The sequence below is a fragment of the Bombus vosnesenskii genome, unplaced genomic scaffold, assembly GCF_011952255.1.
Source record: "Bombus vosnesenskii isolate JDL3184/JDL3185 unplaced genomic scaffold, Bvos_JDL3184-5_v1.1 scf7180000014105, whole genome shotgun sequence".
Classification (NCBI taxonomy): domain Eukaryota; kingdom Metazoa; phylum Arthropoda; class Insecta; order Hymenoptera; family Apidae; genus Bombus; species Bombus vosnesenskii.
In genome coordinates this window covers 997,886-1,019,305 of record NW_022883371.1, presented here as the reverse complement: position 1 = coordinate 1,019,305, position 21,420 = coordinate 997,886, and the positions used below count along the sequence as shown (strand labels likewise).

At 35.4% G+C, this 21,420-nt stretch overlaps 1 protein-coding gene across 6 annotated transcripts in view; it reads right to left on the bottom strand.

The window, feature by feature from the left end:
• LOC117239561 (protein sidekick) overlaps positions 1-21,420 on the bottom strand; it is a 43,862-nt gene that overhangs the window by 1,997 nt on the left and 20,445 nt on the right. Inside the window, exons 2-25 of one of the 6 annotated variants that reach the window (XM_033505230.1) lie at positions 10,953-11,048; positions 9,905-10,084; positions 9,329-9,539; positions 8,886-9,059; positions 8,432-8,640; positions 8,201-8,351; positions 7,923-8,050; positions 7,684-7,794; positions 6,736-6,855; positions 6,507-6,662; positions 6,308-6,434; positions 5,935-6,236; positions 5,655-5,840; positions 3,356-5,579; positions 3,085-3,281; positions 2,809-3,005; positions 2,493-2,732; positions 2,213-2,410; positions 1,985-2,126; positions 1,619-1,897; positions 1,352-1,372; positions 661-818; positions 418-580; positions 22-350 (exon numbers count right to left, since the gene is read on the bottom strand). In XM_033505230.1, the coding sequence (XP_033361121.1) occupies positions 22-350; positions 418-580; positions 661-818; positions 1,352-1,372; positions 1,619-1,897; positions 1,985-2,126; positions 2,213-2,410; positions 2,493-2,732; positions 2,809-3,005; positions 3,085-3,281; positions 3,356-5,579; positions 5,655-5,840; positions 5,935-6,236; positions 6,308-6,434; positions 6,507-6,662; positions 6,736-6,855; positions 7,684-7,794; positions 7,923-8,050; positions 8,201-8,351; positions 8,432-8,640; positions 8,886-9,059; positions 9,329-9,539; positions 9,905-10,084; positions 10,953-11,048 (6,299 nt within the window). The remainder of the gene's footprint in view (positions 1-21; positions 351-417; positions 581-660; positions 819-1,351; positions 1,373-1,618; positions 1,898-1,984; positions 2,127-2,212; positions 2,411-2,492; positions 2,733-2,808; positions 3,006-3,084; positions 3,282-3,355; positions 5,580-5,654; positions 5,841-5,934; positions 6,237-6,307; positions 6,435-6,506; positions 6,663-6,735; positions 6,856-7,683; positions 7,795-7,922; positions 8,051-8,200; positions 8,352-8,431; positions 8,641-8,885; positions 9,060-9,328; positions 9,540-9,904; positions 10,085-10,952; positions 11,049-21,420) is intronic. The other 5 variants (XM_033505232.1, XM_033505231.1, XM_033505233.1 and 2 more) reach the window with 5 other exon arrangements.

The window sequence follows — 21,420 nt, the reverse complement described above, 5'->3', positions numbered from 1 at the left end:
CATATATTTAAGGAATGTTACCTGTGAATCTGTTGAACTAATTTCGGAAGGTTTTTCCGTAACGCTGCTATCGTCAGGGTTTTCATCATATCCTTTCAGACTTTCTTCATCGCTATGATAAGCAACAGAGGCTGGTGATGGTCTAGGAGGTGACTTTCCCAACATTGTAGGAGGAGGAGGATGCATAGATTTTCTTGCTAAAGTGTTTCTTTTACCTAATGTACCACAAGCATTAGCCATATTCATAGCACCACCACCTCCTTGTCTTGATCTATAAAGCTCTAAATCAGACTCTTGTCTATCATCAGTATCCATTGCCATAGACTCTTCAAGTGTCTTTTGTGCTTCTTCTAGAACAATTACTTGATTATTATAAACTCATATACTTTGTGTTAGAATGTATTTATTACAACTTACGTTTGTATTTATAGCTTTTACTTTTCACGCATAGCACTGCTATGACCATTATAATAATTATAATTGATGCAGCAGCTAAAGTAACCATAAACCAAGTTTGTCTGTAAAATGGTTTATGTTGTAGGTATGCATATTCAAGGTATAGCTTTGATGGAGTTAAAATCTAAAAAAAACAGGAAATTATCATTAGTATTTAATGCTTAGAAATATTTATGAAAATTTATATACAGCAATCCTATTTACCGTTTCTGTGGAATATGCTGGATAACTAATTCCATAACGATTATATGATATTACTCTGAATAAATACGATGTAGATGGAAGTAAATTTTGATAAGATACAGAATATTCTGTCAATGGTCCATTACTACTACGTACGATTGTCTGCCAACGACTGTCATCTATAATTACAAATATAATAATAAAATTTATTTGGCTTTGATAATGAGATCATAAATGCAATTGAACTTCTGTAGGTTTTCATAAAATTATGTGCTACAGGAAAGAATGATATATCTGGTTGCTTTCATAGCTTTTAAGAAAGTAATGATGACTGAAAACTTATATAGTTATGTTGTGTGTTATACATTACATGTTTTAAGGGAATTAATGAAGTATTAGATGTAAAAACTGAAAAATTAAAACTGTAGGAATACACCATCATCTAACATGTCAAACTTTAGCTATTCATTTGTTACTGTAAATTATAGCAGCATTCGAAGTTAAGATGTTTGATAAATTTCTAACTGAACTCATGGAAAATGTCATGCTGTGACATTATCATGCAATCAACAGTACAAATATCACTAAACAAATCACAGATTAATAACAAACAGGAAGCTATATTTTAACGCTAATAAAAATCATATTTAACTGTTGAGATCATCTAATATAATACTCGACGTTCAATATATTTACGTGCATTGACACTTACAATGCTGCCACTCTTCCATTGCTATATGATTATAAAAAAGGCAATATTAGTAATACAAATAATATAATCTGAAATTTTATAAATAGATAATTTATGTTTAAATATGTGAAAATAAAATAATCAAAGTAACTCTACTATTCAGTTTTATCTTTCACATGTATAAATATATACCTTTAGAAATATTTTTCATTTTTTTTATCAATTCTGCAATCTCCGTTTTAATATTTGAGGCATTTTATAAATGTTAAAATAGTTCATGTTATTTACCTTTCCGGCGCGTTTCGATGTAGTATCCTAGAATGGGTCCTTTTCCAGAAGCACCATTAGTCCACTGTAATTCAACACTAGACACTGTTTTTGTAACAGCAAGATTGCTAGGTGCCATTGGTGAACCTTCTTGTGGACCTGTTGTAACATTTCCAGATATAGGCGGACCAAAATCAATGGTTTGCGCTCTAACCATAAAAGTATACGTTTCTTCTTCTTCTAAAGGTTGAATTAGTAGACTTGTTTCCGTTACCTTTTGTTTAACTTGCTTACTAAAACCTATAATAATATAAAATGTTACGTATCTAAGCAATTGTTTGTTCGTATATTAAATATTTGGAATAACTTTTATACTAAAAAACATACGATCATTTTGTTCTGCAGTTTCATATGTAACAATGTAGCCGACTATTTCACCATTTCGTAGTTTTGGTGCTTCCCAAGAGACGCGGAGACTAGTCATTGTAATTTCTGAGAATTGTAAATTGTGTGGTGGTCCAGGTATATCCTATAAATCAATTAAATATATTTAAAAAGGAAAAAGAGAAGAGAAGCAATTACGATATCAGTTTAATTATTGTTGAACTTATGTACCTGTTTAGTTCTGACAGTGATAGATGGGGTTCGAGGACCATCACCGGCAGGGTTGAAAGCCAATACTTGAATGCGATATTCTGTATATTTATCTAAAAACACTAAGCTATGTGTTAAGTATGATGCTGGTACAACTTCTATTTCTTCTTCCTGTTTGTTTTCCAAATCTTGAGGAGAATCAGTAACTAAATAGAAAATCTAAAATAAGAAATATAAATAATAAATATTGCTTAAACAATTAGATTAAAAAATAAATTCTATATGCAAATGATAATTTTACTTTATATCCTAATAAATCTCCATTTTGCATATTGGCTTGGGGTGGTTTCCAACGCAGATGTACTTCTGTAGAAGAAATTGGTTCTGCTTTTAGATGTTGTGGTTCTCCTGTAGGAACTGCTTCTCCTACATATACAGTCACTGGAGGGCTTGATGGACCTTCGCCTTCAGAATTGAAGGGTAACACTATTACTTCGTAATACCTATCTTCTGTCAAGTCGCTTAAAACAATCTTCGTAGCCTGCAAAAGTTAAGAAAAGATTAATACAACTTATCATTTACAATCTATTACAGTGTTCTATAATTATAATCATTACTTTTATTCCTAAAACTTCTTCTTTAGGAGTATCTTGAAGGGCTGTGGGGAAATCAGAAACTGGTTGATAAACGACGCGATAACCACCTGTTTCATGATCGCCGCTCCAATATACTTCATCTATTGCGTTCCAATGAACTTCTATACTAGATGTCGTTATTGGAACTACTTTCAATCCGGTAACTCCCCGAGAAGGTGCTATAAATTCATATTATGATAAAAATTATGTATTTTAACGAAATAAATTTAGGACAAATGAAAAGTGAATTTTATGTACCTGCTGGTAGAGTTTGAACTTGAACAGATTCTGTACTCCAAGTTGAAGGACCTATATCGTTAGTTGCTTGTATTCGGAATTGATAGAATGTAAATGGTTTTAAATCATTTGCTGTATAAGATGTTAATGTTGGTTCTACTCTTTCAGGAATCGTTTGAAATGGCCCTGAATTTTCTGATTGTTGTACTGTATAATATCTATAAAAAAGCATTATACATATTAATTTTACATAATATAAAAAATTATACATTAGATGTAGTGAAAAATTTACCTTAATGGTGCAAACCCATCACGGCCAGGTGTCCAATTAAATGTTATCTGTCTACTTTGTATTTGCGATCTGCTAATTTGTGGCATCGACGGCGATTGCGGACGTTCTCTATTATTTGTAGTAAAAACGAGAGCGTATGCTGTTTTTCCCCATCCTAATCTCGTTTGTGCTGTTACCGAGAACATGTAATACTTCTCTGGCTCTAGTCCAGTTGCTCTAAAAGTTCTATCTGATGCAGGAAACTCCTTCGAAAATTGATGATCCTGACTATTATTTAGATGAAACATAACTTTATAGGCGAGAATCTCTCCGTTCGGATCTTCTGGAGTATCCCAAATAATCCGAGCAGTGGTAAAGCTTACATCAGGGAACGATACATTCGATGGAGGTCCAGGAGCATCTTCAAATGTTTGTACTCTAACTGGCGGAGTGCTTAAAGTGCCATCGCCAAGACGCGTATAAGCTAGAACTTGTATGTGATACTGGACAAATTTTCGAAGTTCTGTTAAAGTTGTTGTAAATGTTGTATTACTAGGAATGTTTTTATACTGGAATGCTGATCTAGCATTTGCACCGTAGTAAACTTTAAATCCTTCTATTTGTCCATTCTGATGTTCTATGGGAACATCACCCCATCTAACTAATATAGTCGTGGAAGACGTTGCATTGGCTTCTACATTAATAGGACCCATCGAAGGAACTGATTCGCGAGTTCTTTCAACAGCTTTCGGGCTTATTGTCGATGATCCAACGTCATTAAGCGCTTGCATTACAATTTTATAGAGAGCATATTCTTCCATGTTCTCTAAAATATATGAATTCGCAGTATGGTCTTCTATAGTTATGCTCTTTGACTTGTTCGTTCGAACTTCAGTATAAGTAACATTATATCCCCTTGGATTTCCGTACCATTCAATCTGTTGTAATGGAATCCATCTAACACGCAATTCCGTGGCGCTCATTGCACGAACCGTAACATTCCTAGGAGGATGTGACGGTGGTGCTTGAATCGTTTGAAATTCTTTTGTTGGTTCGGAAGGTTGGGAAGCACCGACAACGTTGTTAGCTATTAATCGTAATTTATACTGCATAAATGGAATTAGACCACCTACAGTGATTGTACTAGCATCAGGATCTGAAACTTCGTAAATATTGTACCATGTTGTGTTTCGAGTGGTTTGTGCTTGTACTGTCCACTTTATTATGGATGAATTGCCGTCAAAGCCTGGAGTAAATTGAAGAACAACAGAGAATGCATCTATATTAGACAGTGCTAATTTAGTTGGTGGTTCAGGAAGAACAGGCTCAACGCCTGATTGAATAACAGCTACTGCTGGTTTTCCAGGACCTATTGAAGTCCAAGCAACAACTTCAAATTTATAATGAGTCATTGCTTGTAAATGTTCGATTTTGGCTGAAAGAGTGTCTGACGTGAAGTTTTCTACTCGTAAAGAATCTGGTACATCTTTGATCATATATTTTAATTGGTATTGGATGAGAACTCCATTAACTTCCTGTGGAGCGTTCCATTTAACGGTGAGTGAACGATCACTTATGTTCTCAAATTGTAGATTTTCTACTTCTTCAGGTACATCTTCGCGTGTACGAATTTGAACGGGAGAACTTTTTTCACCATCACCTGGATCAGTGAAGCATAATACAGTTATATTGTATAAGGTGTATTTCTTTAAACCTGTCATAATTGCACTTTGCTCTGCAAGAGGATCGAATAAGCTAGGTGGTACGGTCATCGACTTGTATTCGCTCGCTTCTGTAAAATTATGCCCGATCCAGGCTTGTAATTTATAACCTTGATTTATTCCATTAATCTTTTGCGGATTGGGAGGTTTCCACCACACTTTTATCGATGTTGAATTAATAGCTGTTACCTTTACGTTTGTGGGTGGTGCTTCAGGTACTCCTTCCTTGGTTTTAATCTTCAAACCTTCCGTAAATACTCCAACCCCTTTATCATTATACGCTGCTATCTGTACGATATAATCCTTCCAAGTAATTAGGTCGGTAATAAGATAATTTCTTTGTGCTTCGTTAGTAATATTCTGTATTGTCCATGGATTGTCGTTGTAGCCGTATAGTCTATATCTTAATACGTATCCTAAAATATGACCGTTTCGATATTCTTCTAATGGAAGTTGCCACTGCGTGATTATTTCTGAGGATGATCGAGCGGAACCAACAAATCCTACCGGTGGTCCACTCGGAGCTACAGTAAAATTCACAAATATTAATGAAAGTTTGGGAAATTATTAAGATTTGCAGGCTTGTAACTATTACTTACGCTCTTGAGGAAGAACTACTACATTACTGGGATCCGAAGGAGGTCCTTCGCCAACACTATTTTCTGCAGTCACTCGAAACTGATATGCAGCAGCAGCTTTTAGATTGTTCAATAGTACCCAACGATTTTGTGCCGAAACATTATTACACTCCGTGATCCAATTTAACGCAGAATCAGGTATTGGTCCTATATAAAGTAAATCGGAAATATATACGTATATAAGTAGACATGTATAGACAGATTAAATTTTTTTATTAAAGATCAATTTATGTTTAACTACCAAGATCAGAAACCTCCCGCCTTTGAACGATAAACTTTTTTGTTGGACTGTTTCCATCAAAGCCAGGAACCCAACTAACGTTTATGGTGCGAGGTGAAATTCGCTCGACTCGACTAGCCATTACGTTTATTGGTGCGAACGGTAATTCGATTACACTAAGACGAGCAGATCGAGTCTCATTTCCTCCTGGAGAAACCACAGAACACATATATTCACCCACGTCAGACGCACGAACAGCTGCTATTTCCAATGTACCATCATTTCGCATTTTTACTCTTTGACTGGCTTGTGTATTTATTACTCTGCAAAAGCAACAAATATGCTGTAACCATTTTTATTATCATTAATATCATTAATGTAGAAATGCACGTACTGTGAATTATGAAACCATGCTATATCGTACAAAACACTTGGATCGTTGGAGACCTTGCATTGTAATTCCGCGGTGTAGCCGAGAAGTACAGAGGTATCCACAGGTGGCTGAATAATTTGTGTTCGAACTGAAATGAATTAAATTCTGGTCAGAAACGGGTGATTTCTTAGTATTCTAAAATTATTTAATCATATTTTACCTAAAACAGTAAGATACGCTGAACCATTTACAGAACCAGCTTCATTAGCTCGAATACACGTGTATTTTCCGGCGTCGTTTGGTTTTACCGCAGCTATTAAAAGATCTCCGTTATCTAAGACTTGTACTCTTCCGGCGATTTCCACAGGAATTGTATCTATTAGTGAATCAATGTGTATATCAGTGTTGTGGTATTAGTTGCCCGTATGAATTAGTGATTAATAATTTACCATTATAAATCCATGTAGTGTTAGGTTTCGGAGCTGCTACAGCATTACATGTTAAAGTTGCATCCTTTCCATCTAATATAGTTTGGTTTTGTGGACCATTCTCCATGATTGGTCCAGATGCTGAAAACAATAATTTGAATCTATTAATGTTTTGCTTGTGACCAGGAAGAATTGATTACATGCACGCAAAAAAAAGGCAGGAACAATTGATCACAAAAGTAAATTTTCCCCATTTCAATGTTTTCCAGTATACCATCTATTGTCATTTTATAAATAATAGTAAAAAATGAATCAAAAAAGCATTGGAAAGAATTTAATAGCGTTCATTCGTATATATAATGGAAAACGCTGAATTTACCAATACCTGACTTCAATTAATAATAATTCTCTATTACCGAAACTTTATTTTCACTAAAAATTAAATTACGTATACTCTATGGCACAACTACAGAAATAGCTAATATTCAAAATTTTTTCCCTACGATTATCTTCCTAATCTAGAAACGTGCTATTCACGATATATTTTGTCCGTTTACTGTGACGAAGATACGTGCAAATGCTTAAAACAATTCGTCTACGTTTTCTGATACTGATAAAAGTATATTAATTTTGTTCCAAATATAAATATAATTGAAAAATGCTTTTTGTTTGTAATAGTGTTAATAACACTGTATATTGTATGTTGTGTAATAACATCACATCATATTTATTATTGCGTTCTTTGAACATGTTGAGCATTTTCTATAATTTTTCAAAGAGCCAATGTGTTTTACACACAAAAAAACTATCGTGCTTTGCAGATGTATTCACTATAACTACCAGAAAAAAACACGGATACAGCTGGTAAAAGCAAACATTGTGGTGTGATATGCATTCTTCAAGCATGTGCCCGGGGTAATTTCAAAAAGGAGGTGGATATTTCGTGGCGACTTGTCGTTAGAATCTTACTGTCTGGATATTGAGAGAACTTAAAACGGCGATCAGATTGGCGAACTCTGACTACATTGTAGCCAGCTGCCCAGCGGACAACTCTGTTTTTCAGTCTGCTTTCTAATCCTTCTGCCCCATAAAAAATACGTCATTTATTATAAATATAAAGAAACATCGTTTGACTAATAAAAGAAAACAAAAAATTAATAATAATATATTTAATGATTTCATGTAACTCCAACGTGTAATGTACTAACTTTTTGCTTTTAACCAGGTGTAACTGGATGCTTCGCCAGCGTCGTTGGATGCAAGACATTGGAACATTCCTGAGTCATCCATGGTTAATTTTTTAATTGTTAAGGAGCCATCTTCTTCCAGTGCGTACCTATACATAAAAGTGCAGAAGAATATAGAAATAGGAAGATAAGAGAATTTTGAATTTGATAGATGATTTCAGTTAAAATACATACTTTAGATAGCAATTAATGCATTTTTTTACTGATTGAAAATTTAGCAGTTTTTCTAAAAATCATACCTAAATCCAAGAAGATGATCAACAGGCTCTGCATTTCGAAACCAAGTGATTTTAGGAGGAGGTACACCGACAGCATCGCATGGTAACGTTACAGTTGATCCATAATCACTAAGAGTCTCTCGTTTCAATTCCGTTATAAAAGTTGGTTTTTCTAAAATATTATAACATAAGAATAACGCATATATGGGAAATTTAAAGGTTACGAATCTGCAGTTGTTGAATCCGTCTTACCATATACGACAACATTCGCGCTCGCGTTCACTGTTGGATATCCACCGCTTCTTAAGTCCACATGGCACGAGTATACGCCGGTGTAAGTTATGTTTGCCGATATTAACGCCAAAGTTCTATTCCACGAGTCGTTAAAACTATATGATATCCTCGAGTTCTCGATGGGGATCCCGTCTTTCGTCCATAAAGTTCGTAACTCATGAAGAGATCTAAAATTACCCATTTGAAACATTTCTCTCACAGAACAGTTTCATGTAGAGTGATTACGAGCCAGTTTATCAAACTTTCAAAGTGTAACCCATTCTCTTTAAGGAAGGCAAAAAGGTATAAAGTCTTACTTTTTCAAAGGTTTATTTTGTATTTTGCAGATTTTGTAGAATGGAGGTCGCAAGAGCATTATTATTTTATTATATGACTAATTTGTATCCTTTTTTCTGTAAAATTCACGAATTACCTAGCATTGGCTATGCAATGTATGTAGGTAACGTCCTGGTCCTTGATGATCTGAGTGTCCTGCGGTTTCACTATGATACTAGGTGCCACCTCAGCGTTGGCATCTCCCGTAACTTGCAACTTGAAAAACGGACTGTTCTCCTCTTTTCCCAATTGCGTGTTAATGGCTCTGGCCCTGTTTAACATATAAAAGTGCGAAAGGGAACATTTCCTTTAGTTTCTCTAGTTATAAGAAAATTAAATGTAACGAAAAATAAGTTCCTCTATTCCTTTATACGAAAATTCCCTTAAGTTGAAAAATTTCACTGTAGATATATGAAAGAATATATAAACTTTTAGATCCACAGCTATATAGCTATCGTCCAATAAAGTTTCACAGGTACTTCATCCATTCTCTGATAACTACACAAGGTAATTCCCTGGATCAGTTACTTTAATACGAACCTGTACAGGCCTTGATCGCTCTCAGAAGCGTTCAGGATAAGCAACGTGTGATGAACAGACGCATATTTTATGCCGTATAACGAGCCGTCGGACGTGAACCATGTAACGTCAGGTGCAGGATGGCTTTCTATCGGTGGCAGCGTTAAAACAGCCGCGCTGCCCGATTTCACGCTCACCATCCTCTCTGTGAGATCCTCGAACACCCCCATATCTGGACAGGATAATATTACGGTGTTACTTTCATCGCGCTGGATGCATTAACTGCGACAAAATATGTACGTTGCTCGTGATAATCAGAGCATCGTGTCCTAGAGCGTGATAAAGAGGAGAACGCAGATGGATCGAATGTTGCTGTGCGCAATAAAACTCGCTGTGTTTAATTTACAATTGGCTGTAGTATATAGCTCGACTTTGAAATAGCACGCTTTTCATGTAATTCGTTTCCTGTTTTTAGTTTTGTTATGGTAGATCGAAATAAATGAAAGTGAAAGCAACTGAAACGTGTTCGATTCTTGATTAGGATTAATTAGGATAATTAGAAAAATGTGAAACTGTCGTGTTTAATTATATACGTACAGGCTACCGCAAATGTAATTCTTTCACTAAATATAGATCCTACGTCGTTCGTGGCGACACAGTGATAAACTCCTGCGTCTTCTCTACGTGTACTTTGTATTCGAAAATAAGGCTCCGAAGTAAGCTCGTTGCTGAGGGGTACCCCATCTTTGAACCACTTATATTTTGGCTGAGGATTTCCTGCGAACAGAATGTAAACGTAATAATGTATCAGAGAATAGTACTTTATTTACCTGAATTTGTCAGAGGACAATTTATATAATTGAAGCTCTATCTTTTAGAAAAGATATAAATCATTAAAAGTAAAAGTTTCATTAAGACAAAATTTTACTAGATACATTACATATACTACAGTGATGATCCTAAATTTGTGTATTTTCAACAAATTATTAAAATTTACACGATTTCAGTTTTCGTTTTCACGAATTATATCTACTTCACGTTTAAATGTCACGAATGATGACAGTTCAAGGTGTTAATATTTTTCGCGGCTACTATAGGCATTCTTCGTTTGGTCAAGAAGTAGATGTAATATACAGCGACCTAATACTATTAGTACAGGGTCATACTATCATATTACGGCACTACGGTGCAACTGTAAGGCTTCATCTGGCCACCGTCTCATCCGGCTGTTATTCGATATTTCATGAGAACAATGGGATATTAAAAACACGTAGGAAAATTTGTCAGTTTCCATAGAACTGAAATTCGAGTAAAAAAAACTCCAGAAATCTCGAAAATGAACCATAAATCGAAATAATCGCATGATTGTTTCATATCTCAAAACTTATCGACTAAAATAATTTATTAAACTGTACATTTATTAATTGTAAGAACAAGACATTTTTTATTTTCAATTTGATGATTAAAATTTGGAATACGAGAAAAGTACGTTTTACTAAGTGAACTCTATAAAACTTAATCGATTCATCTTTAAAATAATATAATATCGCGGTAAAATCGAGACGAGAAGAGGTTCTTAATGCATTTGAAATCATCGCTTCCGGGTCGAATCTCGTCGAATATCCGTGCTACGTTCCCTATTTACCTCTCGCTTGACACTGCAGAAATTTTGTCCGATTTTCGCTAAGAATATTGCCGCTGCTGGAAGGCTGAGTGGTGAAGCGCGGTTCCTGGAGGGTCTCTGTAAAAAGATCGAAAGAGCGAATTTCAATATATAGTTCAATTACGCTGTTACTCGCGAACAAATTGATTAAATCGATATAACATTTCGTGCAGATATACTTTTAGACATTTTCATAGATTTTTCTGGAAGTACTTATGAGATTGAGTATTAAAATAACATTTCATACCTTGTACGAATTTGATATCGAAAAAATTGTGAAAGGGGTCGTAAACTCGTTATAAGCTGTACGAGAAATGGTTTTTAAGGTACTCGACGAATTAGTAGGCTTCATAGTCAAAGCAGTAAAAAGAAGGGAATTCTTTGAAGCAGTTCTGAATGTTAAGTTAAAAAAGCTAGATTTTAATTCCTCAAATCCTAGTGATTTTGTAAAAAGGTACGTTTCAATATTATTACTAGTACCTTCTTCCTTGTCTCAAGAAAGTTTTCGTCCAATTTACGGAACTTTCAAGGAACGGAACAAAGTTTGCGAGACAATATAGAAAAAGCGTATATTTAGACAATTAACGACGAAACAAAGAGAAATATCAAACGAAACGGGTTGAGCGTTGCGGTGAATCCGTCGGTTAGCCGATGAGAAAGTCCACCGTATTCGCCCCCATCTTAAAAATCATCGGACCGTGTCAGAAAAGAGGGTGCACGTGTCGGTTTACGTCCATGTGACTCGGTTCTACGGCATCCGGCTGTTCGCATTCTTTACTCTTCTCTTCATCCTTTTGGTACACCGTAAACTACGCACGTCTAAACCTGATGACTCAGTCGTTGTTACATGGGACTCGAACATAATGCACATATACACCATAAGCTATAACTTTATGAGCCCTTTTCGGTTGCTTTGCACTGCATTGGAATCCATGCAGTTATTTACTTCGAGTATAGTTCCTGTATTCATTTATTTCATTACTATAGAGTACTATTGCGTTCTTTTTAATTAAATTATAGAATTTCAAACTATAGATTATGCACGATGAGTCTTACAATCTATTTGAGCGTATAGTGTAGAGAAAATTTTCCTGGTCACCCATTCATTTGGTTAAGAAGGATTTGCTAACTTTCACTTGGAATCGATGAAAAGATAACACCATACGACATTAACGCTGCAAATGTGGTTAAGTTTCATTAAAAACTGATTCGAGCATTAACACGCTAATGGAGTATAATTAGAACAGCCTGTGAAACGATTATTTCCGAGTAAAGTCGTTTCTTTTCAGCTGTACATACAAACACGCAAGAACACTTTACGACGACGATATGCTATTGTGTTTTTTGGCGTATGGAGTTCCTCGTCAAGAGGATAACATTTTTAATCTTGAACGAGCTGCGAGAAAAAAAATATTCTTTATTGGAGAAATTACGCAGGAAAGCATTTGAAATGAGAAAATCTTTCATTTGAAATTTACAACAAAATTAATTTTAGTACCAGAATGCACAATTAGTGTTCCGAAATTTTTAGAATTCGACTGTCTTTAAATTTTCTGTCTGTTTTAAATATTTTTTATAATCGAATATTCTATAATTTTAAAAATCTTCCTTTTACAATACGATTGAAAGCGTAATGCGATGAAAGAAACTATCTTCGCGTTAAATAAGATCCACGCAAGAGTAACGAGAGACGGTTTCTGAGTCGATAAATTGGAATGATCGTTGACACAATAATCGATGGTACACTCGATAATAATTTCTTGAAGGCCGGCTCGAGAGGTTTGTCTTGCTGAAAGAAATGATATAGAATGGGGAAAAAAATAACGGGCTATTATCTTTCAAGTAGCATTTTAGACGGTCGTGCTTGGTTGACAGTTTCTATTTCCATGACCATATAATCAGTCGCGTTAGCTTGAAACGATGGCGATGAATTACAGATACGATAAATAAACGTCCATTAGAGAATACACACAATATTCTCGTGCTTTTTATTACTCGATTATACGTATACATGAACGGCATCTTTGTGTCTCCCCATGGGAATATTTTGTTAGCTGGAGTACGCTCTTTATGAAAAGTTCATAGATCCCGAGTTTAAAGAAAATTTTATTTTTAATCAATTGCAATTAGGAATAAGGATACAGCAATTCAAATCTAAAATAAAGAAAAAAGTATATATTCCAACAAATATAAGTATGTATAAAACTATAAATATAATAATTTTCTTACGGAAAATTATCTTCTTATGCAACTTATCTCCAACTTATCTCTAACTTATGATCCGTATCCAGATAAAGGTAGAGAACGCTAATCAAACTATGTAGAATTAATTTGCCATGGACAAACACACGACACACCCTTTGATTTATAGAGCATAGCACAGCTTCGTCTTGAAGTATAAGCACTGCGCTTAAGGACCGCCATTCATTATTCTTGAAATCCATCAGTGTCTAGGAGTGCCGCGCGATGTAATACTTAACTAGTAAACTTTCCATTGACTTAAAATTGCACTACATCTATGAATGCGCGACAGAACTGTCTTATCGATATCACGTTGAAATATACTCCCTGTCTCACAAGTTTCCGTATAACTTTTATTATTGTTATTAGATAGAGCTTATCATAATTCATTCTAATGATAAACGCTACTAACTAATAAATCCGACTCTATAAATTCGTTTACAGACTTTACAGCATAAGAGAGTGGCGTAATCAATAATATTTAGGTTCAAAAACTGAAAAAATTTAAGGAATAGCGTCTTAAACCGAATTTCTTATTTTTAACATAGAATCTCTGAAATTCCAGGAAATTTACTGCGCGTGAGAGTAAATGCACAACAGGTTGTTGTTCAAAGGAAGCTCGATGTGTGCGCAAACGGTAAGTGTACAAGTTTAGCGAAGTATTCTTTCTGGTGAGATGGCGAGAAAAATGAGAAAAGCTGATTACCTCATTTTCTTCAACGCACCGAAATAAAACGGAACATTAATGCGGTCAGGCTGAAATAAGAAGCGGCAGCTTCATATGTGCTCCTTATAGCATCTCAAAGAGGGATACTCGAAGAGCTTTAATAAGTGGAGCACAACGGGTGCTGCTTTTGGGTCCTGCATACACTGTAGCATAGTGAGTCTGGAATTTCCTTTCATCCTTTTAATCAATTTAAATAAATTTTTATCATTATTGTAATTTTTATAATACTACTATGTGCGTTATTTTCTACATGATAAAAATGAATTAAAAATGTAAAATGTAGCATTTTACTTTCCTGTTTTTAGTTATTCCATGACGGGATGTCAGTACTTGACTACCACACCATGTAACATGGCATAACAGCATGCATTAATGCGACAATGTAATCATTTGCATAGCATCGCGGTGTCGTCAGTAAAACTAACTTTAAAGCTTAAACGCGGTATAATTAGGAAATTTTGAAATTAGGAAGCGCATCTGTATCAGCAGAGGCTTGTATACATGCTACTTTGTATATTTTCAAAAAGAATAGTACAAGTAATAATAGAAAATCAATTTATCATACATCTTCAAATTTTATAAAAATCTACTTCATCTCTATTTTATCAAGATGAAAAGATATTTTTGTATAAATCAAACTTTCAATACGCTAGATATTTTGTAATATTCTACATTCAGTATTCAATCCTTTTCCATAATTTTAACACTAAATTATATAATGTGAACGACGGAATACTGCAAACTCATTCAAATACATCTGAGAATTGCCGTATTCGCCCCGCATTTTATGCAGCCTCTTTTGAATTTCCGATTCGAAAAGTTCGCGTCAACGTGAACGATATTCAAGATATTAAACTGTGGGAAAAGAACGGAAAATTTTTCAACGACCTAGAAGCTGCTCGAGTTCTAAGAAATATTTTGAGACGTTGAAAATATTACATATTTTCGTGTTCACAAAGCATTCCGTGTCAAACTCGACGGTATCTTTATGTATTTTCATATCTCTTTTCTTCAATACCTTAAAAATTGTCTTATTCTTTTTAGATAAAATACTATTAAAACTATTAAAAACGTACCAAAAAGGTGTATAAAAGCGCATAAAAATATTTGGCTGGGTCCAAAATATAAAGTTGGAGTTTCTATCAAAGTTCACTCTTTAGTCTACAAAACGTATGCAAATAGTTAATTATATAGCAACGTGTTTTGCTGACCGGTAACCAACCAGAATTCGATCAATAAGTAGAATAAAACTAATTGCCATTCTTTTCTAATACTAAAATGCGAATGAAAATCAATACGAAATTAATCCTGTTCTGAATTCGCAAAATTAAAATTTATACACGATATCTACGATGTCAAGTAATTTTAATAATTCACAGTAGTATTTTGTAAAATTTAAGGAAGTTTTAAATAACGTGATTCGAACGTATACATTATAAATATATATTACTTCGAACTGTTGAATTTTTAATTCTCTTTTTATTTCAATGGAATAGTTCCAAAGACTATTCATGTACCAATGAATATTCTCAGTCACTAATGACTCCTTATATCGATCGTATCAATTACTCACCCCACAAGGAGGTGCATGACTTTTGTTTCACCAATTTAGGCCAAATTTTACGTATAATCAATTTAACACGATATTCAAATAATTTAATAATTTATTATCCAAAATTATACTGTTCAAACATATGCAGTGCGGTATATTATTCAAATATTTTGAATTAAAATACCCATACCTTTTGATTTAACATTCTAATGCCTAAATCTTTAACATCTGCAAAAATACAGATCATTATTATAATACAATATCTCTTATAATTTTTTCTATAAAAACAAACTAATCTTTATTATTGATATAAAATTCCAATCAGTTCAACGCAGCATAAGTTCTCGTTACTTTTTGCCAAACAACAGCGGAAGAACAGTAATCAACGAAGCATGCAAATGAAATAGATTTTCCGGTGATTCGTCCATCATTGTCGCCGAAGCAGCATACAACGAGCTCTATGAAAGGAAAAATCAGGTTTATTCAGTACGACAATCGCTGCACGATTTATCCAGCACATGCTCGTGTTATCGTGGCTGTACAAAAGCAACGGTGTACGTTGCTGAACTACTGAACCCCTATTTTAAGCACCGCAGCTGTCACACGAAATACGGTAAGAGAGAGGGTATGCATTTACGCACAAGGGCAAGACTGCAGCCCGTGGATAATCTGCTTTTACTAACAGCATATTACTAAGTTGAGGATATACCGGATCTGTTCGAGAGACGCTTTCCTTGCTCCCTAAAAATATGCGCGCTCTCCACAAGGGTTGAAGTTTTCACTGAAAGTGAACTCGACCTCGGGTGGATCACTTTTCCTGTATCACTGCCGTGTTAGATATCTAAACAGGAGTTAAATACAAACGTTTTTATTACAGACTTCGAAATTGAAGGATTTCAATTGCAGACATCTTATAACTTCTAGGTATATTTTCAAATTGATTTCAGATTTTATCATAACATTCGTACCTCGTTACGATGCTAATGAAATGTCAAGTGTTGTATAACACAAATATCCACGACTACACTGCGGATTTGTTTGAATGTATGAAAAATTGTAATGTGCAAAAATATACGAAATATACGTAACAATGACAAATATATAAAAATCCAGCTTTCATATATTCATTTAATTGCTTCACTTCTATCGTCAACTAATCTGTTCACCACATTTTCCATTATAAACCAACAAGCATCTATACAAACATCCCTACACACACTTCCTAAAAGAAGAAAAAGGGAAAGAATGAAGAGAAATTCCAACAGCGTGGCTTCTCCTTGTCGGATCAGCTTCGATCGAGACGAAGATGGAAGTTCAGCACTGCACAAAGAAAGAAAGCACGAGGTTGACCACCTGCAAACTGCAGAGAGAGGGAGAGAGTGGCATGCACCCCAGCGGGCGGAAGCTATAGCTGGCACTGCGTGTTGTAAGACGCAATGCGCAACATTTTGCGGAGGCCTTCGTCGCTTATCGGTCAGGATATCTCGCGTGAACCAGCCCGAATCAAAGTGAAATCCGTATTGTCACTCAAATCGGACAAACTGTGCGCGCCATACTTTTTCTTTTTCCAGAGCGAATCCATGCTTCAGTTTACGAACCCAGTTGAGGAAGACTTGTAAGTTTCTATCATTGATCCTGGCTTTCTTTCTCTCTTTCCTTCTGGAGTGGTTCTTCTTGAAGTAGAAAATTAGTGATCGATAAAAGTGAGATTAAAATTTGTGGAACACTTTCTTTCATTTAAATAGGTGGTTCGAATACTTTTAACATATTGATATTTCTTTTGAAAAATAGATAAAATATGAATAGCTTGGAAAAATGTATTACATACGGTGTAATAAAAAATTCATACTGAATTTTGTTTTTGGAATTTTAAAAGTCTTTTTAGAAGGGCTAAGAATAATTTTATCCAAAAATTTCCTGTACTAAAACATCGCAATTTATCCACCTGTGATATACACACTTGCGATAAATAGTCATAAAGTTTCAAAAACACTCATAAAGCCAACTGACAATAGTTTGCGGCGCATGTATATCATAAGTTTCTCGATGTTCACAGTTTTTAATATTCGCATTAGGATATATCTCGACTATAAAGTCTGTCGACGTATTTGGCAGAACAAAGGAGTTTCAACAACTTCCGATTCGAAATAGTTCCAGGTTTATCCCGTAAAGCAAATTTTCCATGCAACAGAGTAACATAAATAATTTCCATCTAAAAATGAGAACATATTCCAGTCTCGTACAAAACATGGCAATTGATCCAGATTGTCAGCGAAGAGATTAATCGATCGGAACCCTGTGTTCATGCAGGATTTAATTACAATCTACAATTTCAAATAAGGTAATAATTCTTAAAAAGGTCAATAATTTGCTGTTGATTCTTTGCGCTGACTAGATTTATTTTCTTCAGTTATTTTAGTTTACCTCATAGATGTCCTAATATTTACAGATGGGGATGTAAGGCCGCGTTTACGACATCTTTCTGGGTAAACGCTCTTTGGAACGATTCGATAAATTGGAACGAGGATAGGCAGACGGGCGGCAGAATGCGGCATTGGCGAAAAATCGCGTCGAAAAATTGGCAAAGCAGGGCGACTTGTCTGTGCATTTCGGTCGAAAGTAATCGTCCAACTATCGTGCATTCGTTTTTTCTTCCCCTGGCATCGAATCGATATCGTACCATCCGCGCGCGATCGAAAACCTTCCTACTGGCTTATCGTAAAAACACCCATTCAATCGTTAGTTATCAAAGTTAAATTCAATTTAGAATTCACAATTTTGTCCCATTTTGATAAGAACAGAGAAATCGACGGAATTAGGATAAATAAGTTAAGGAAAACAACGATTCGAAACGGAGAGTTCGTGCACCACGTTTTTTTATGAAACGATAACTTAAATTTTTTTCATCCACAATTTGAACTATTTTTATTCATATACTTGTAAAGCTGTGAGTAAATCGAATAGATTTAGAACAATTTAGAACAAATAGAAAAAGAATTTAAAATAGATTATTTGTTAAAATAAGAGATAGCAATTTACTGCACTTTTGCGTTTGAGATTATTTCAATTTCGAATATTTTATGAAAAAGTATTGCGCTAAGAGAAAATTTTGATAACAATGACAAGCGAATAAAGCGTGAAACACAAGAATGTATTTTAAGAACTTCATATGTTTTCTTCCATCCGTCTTCACCCAATAATAATGCCATACTGGTCCTCATAAGTGTACACAGGTGTGAACATGAGGTAAGTACGCTTTAGTTTCGACAATAATAGTCTCTACCCTGTTTATGATTCATTAGAAGTAAAAAGAGCAATGTACTCGATGGAAGTGGTACTTTATCCTTTCGAGAAACAACTGAAGCAAGAACTGGAGTCATTCGAATTAAAGTGATTTATAGATCTGATCGTATACATCATAACAGTAACGCAGAATCATTCCAATGAACTGAAGTCTACAGATCAAACAATTGTTCTAATACGTTTGGACTTTGTACAAACTTATATGTATTATAAATAAAAATATAAAGGTATTTAAACTTTCAATTGTCCGTTATACTACAATAATAACGCTTAATATTCAGTGAGGTCATTTTTAACACTCATTTACGCAGAAATATGCAAAAACCTTTGAAAAGATCTGATATATTCAACATAACATGTTCAACCATGTGCCCCATGAAGATTATTATTAAACGCTTTCAAAATGCGTGTTACCACACCATGAAACCAGTGCACCTTTCGCAACACTCAACGCTTCCCACCGAAACAAGCATGTTCAAGGTTCGTTATGCCAGGGTTATTTAAATCACCGCTGCTCTCACCGTATTGTTTACGCTCAATAGAGAACGCAGGACGTGCTTAACCTAACCCAATGCTAGCTTTTTCTTTTCTACCGTCGACGAAAGGAGATCCCCAGAGGGAATCGTGGGGACATCGGAACAGGAACGTACGAAAGAACGAAACCAACGGTGCATCGACCCTCGAACACGTGGCATCGTCGTCGAATTCGAGCGTGTGTTTCTCCTAGGACCATATGCGCTTGGCTTCCTGGCCGCACTTCGCTTACAAGTGCACTTCATCGTCGGCTAAAGCCGACGACGGGTGGTTATTTCAAGGCGAACCCCTGAAAAAAAAGAGAAAGTTCCCTCCCTTCGCCCTTTGTCTAACGCCGCTGACTCAGCCAGCCACTATGCTAGACTGCCAATACCAGCACACAGAAATTGCTGAATTTCTTCTGCTTAACCTGGAGAAGCTTGTGCCGACTCGAAATCCTCGTTGGTTCGCTATTACGAGCATAACGTGAAGCTCGATCCCTCGTGGACATACTGTGACCTTTATCTTATACCTATACTTATATAATGACTTGAATGTGTTAATTGTTGGTATATATAGCTCATTATGGCCAGGTTTGGGTTTATTAAGGGTAGAAAGCTTGGTTCTTGGATTTGCGTATCGTAAAAGAGTGAATGGTAGCTTTAAGGATCCTTAATTATGATTTGAAGAAAGTTTTGATGGTTGATTGTTTTGCGAGAGAATTCTATTTTTTTGAAATTCATTCTCAATTCTTTCGGTCTGCATTTGATAGCAATAAACTGCATAACTCCTATAAAAGCAGCCCCAAAACTTTTGCCATTTGCTCCTACCCTGAACTCACGGTTTCTAGCTAAAACAGCTATTAAAATCGACCCGGAACTTTCGAATTAAATACACTCACGTAACACGTCAAAAGCAGAGAATCTACTGGATATCAGTCGACATAGTACATCGATAAGAAAGGTAGTATAGTGGATCGATTTTCAGTGAACGTATTCCAAGAAATTGGTCGAGTTTAACAGCCACGAAGGGAACTCCAAGATTACACGTAGGCGACAAATTAAGTAAATAAATAAATAGAAATTAAATTAAGTAAATAAAGGGGGATTACGTCGCAATCTTTCACTGGTCATATACAATTGATAGTTGAAAAAAGGTTCAACCCACGACGGATCAATATGATTTAATTAATTAATAGCAGTATTATCGAATTTACTGAATTAATATTTTAACATTATATATTTTTAATTTTTAAACAAATAATTAAAGACTAGTTCACCCATTCCCAGTTCAACAAATCTAACGCAAATTTACCGCTATCAAATAAACGAAATATCGAGCACACGCGAGCAAAAAATTTCATTATTATATGGAATGATTGTACGTCTCGTATGGGTTGCGTCATTAAAAATCTAAATTCGCTAAATCGCAAAACGTCACCGGATGAAATATCGGAGCGGCGCGACGTATCGCTCGTCTGCATCGGGGTTAATGTCACTAACATGCTATTTTATTTACGTTCCGGTCGCGACACTCACTGAACAGTACAGCGTCATCCAACGTGCACCTATCCTAAAAGAGGATGCGTGGCAGTTTCCGCGGTTACGATTTCATTCGGCTTTGGAGCGCAGGCGGTGGCTTCTGAATTCCAGTCTCGACCGTGAACCTCGTTCATTTCGGTCGGCTGCACTGGCAGATAGCCAAATATCTCTTCTTCCCTCCTGGTAACGTGTCTAAACGGCTACTGCGAGACGGAGTACAGTCCGACTCTGTATTCTCCAATGCAATCGCGTTCAAGTACATTACACCGGAGGTCCAATGCCAATCCGAGCCGGCGCTGCTTGTCGTAGCGTCAAACCAGTTTCTCGCCGATAGACGCGGCCTTCTGATGTAAACGTCAAAGAAAAATCGGCGGGCTACGCTACCAGTTACGTCATATTATTCTCAGCAAACAGAATTTCTCTATTTTTGAAAGATTCTTGATTGAGAATGAGTGACTGGATAACTATGAGATTTTATAATAAGTAAATTATTCTGAATGTTCTGAATGTAACTTCGAGTGACTTATTTTGATTCTATATTTATAATCTTATTCGAAGGTTTCCATAAACGAA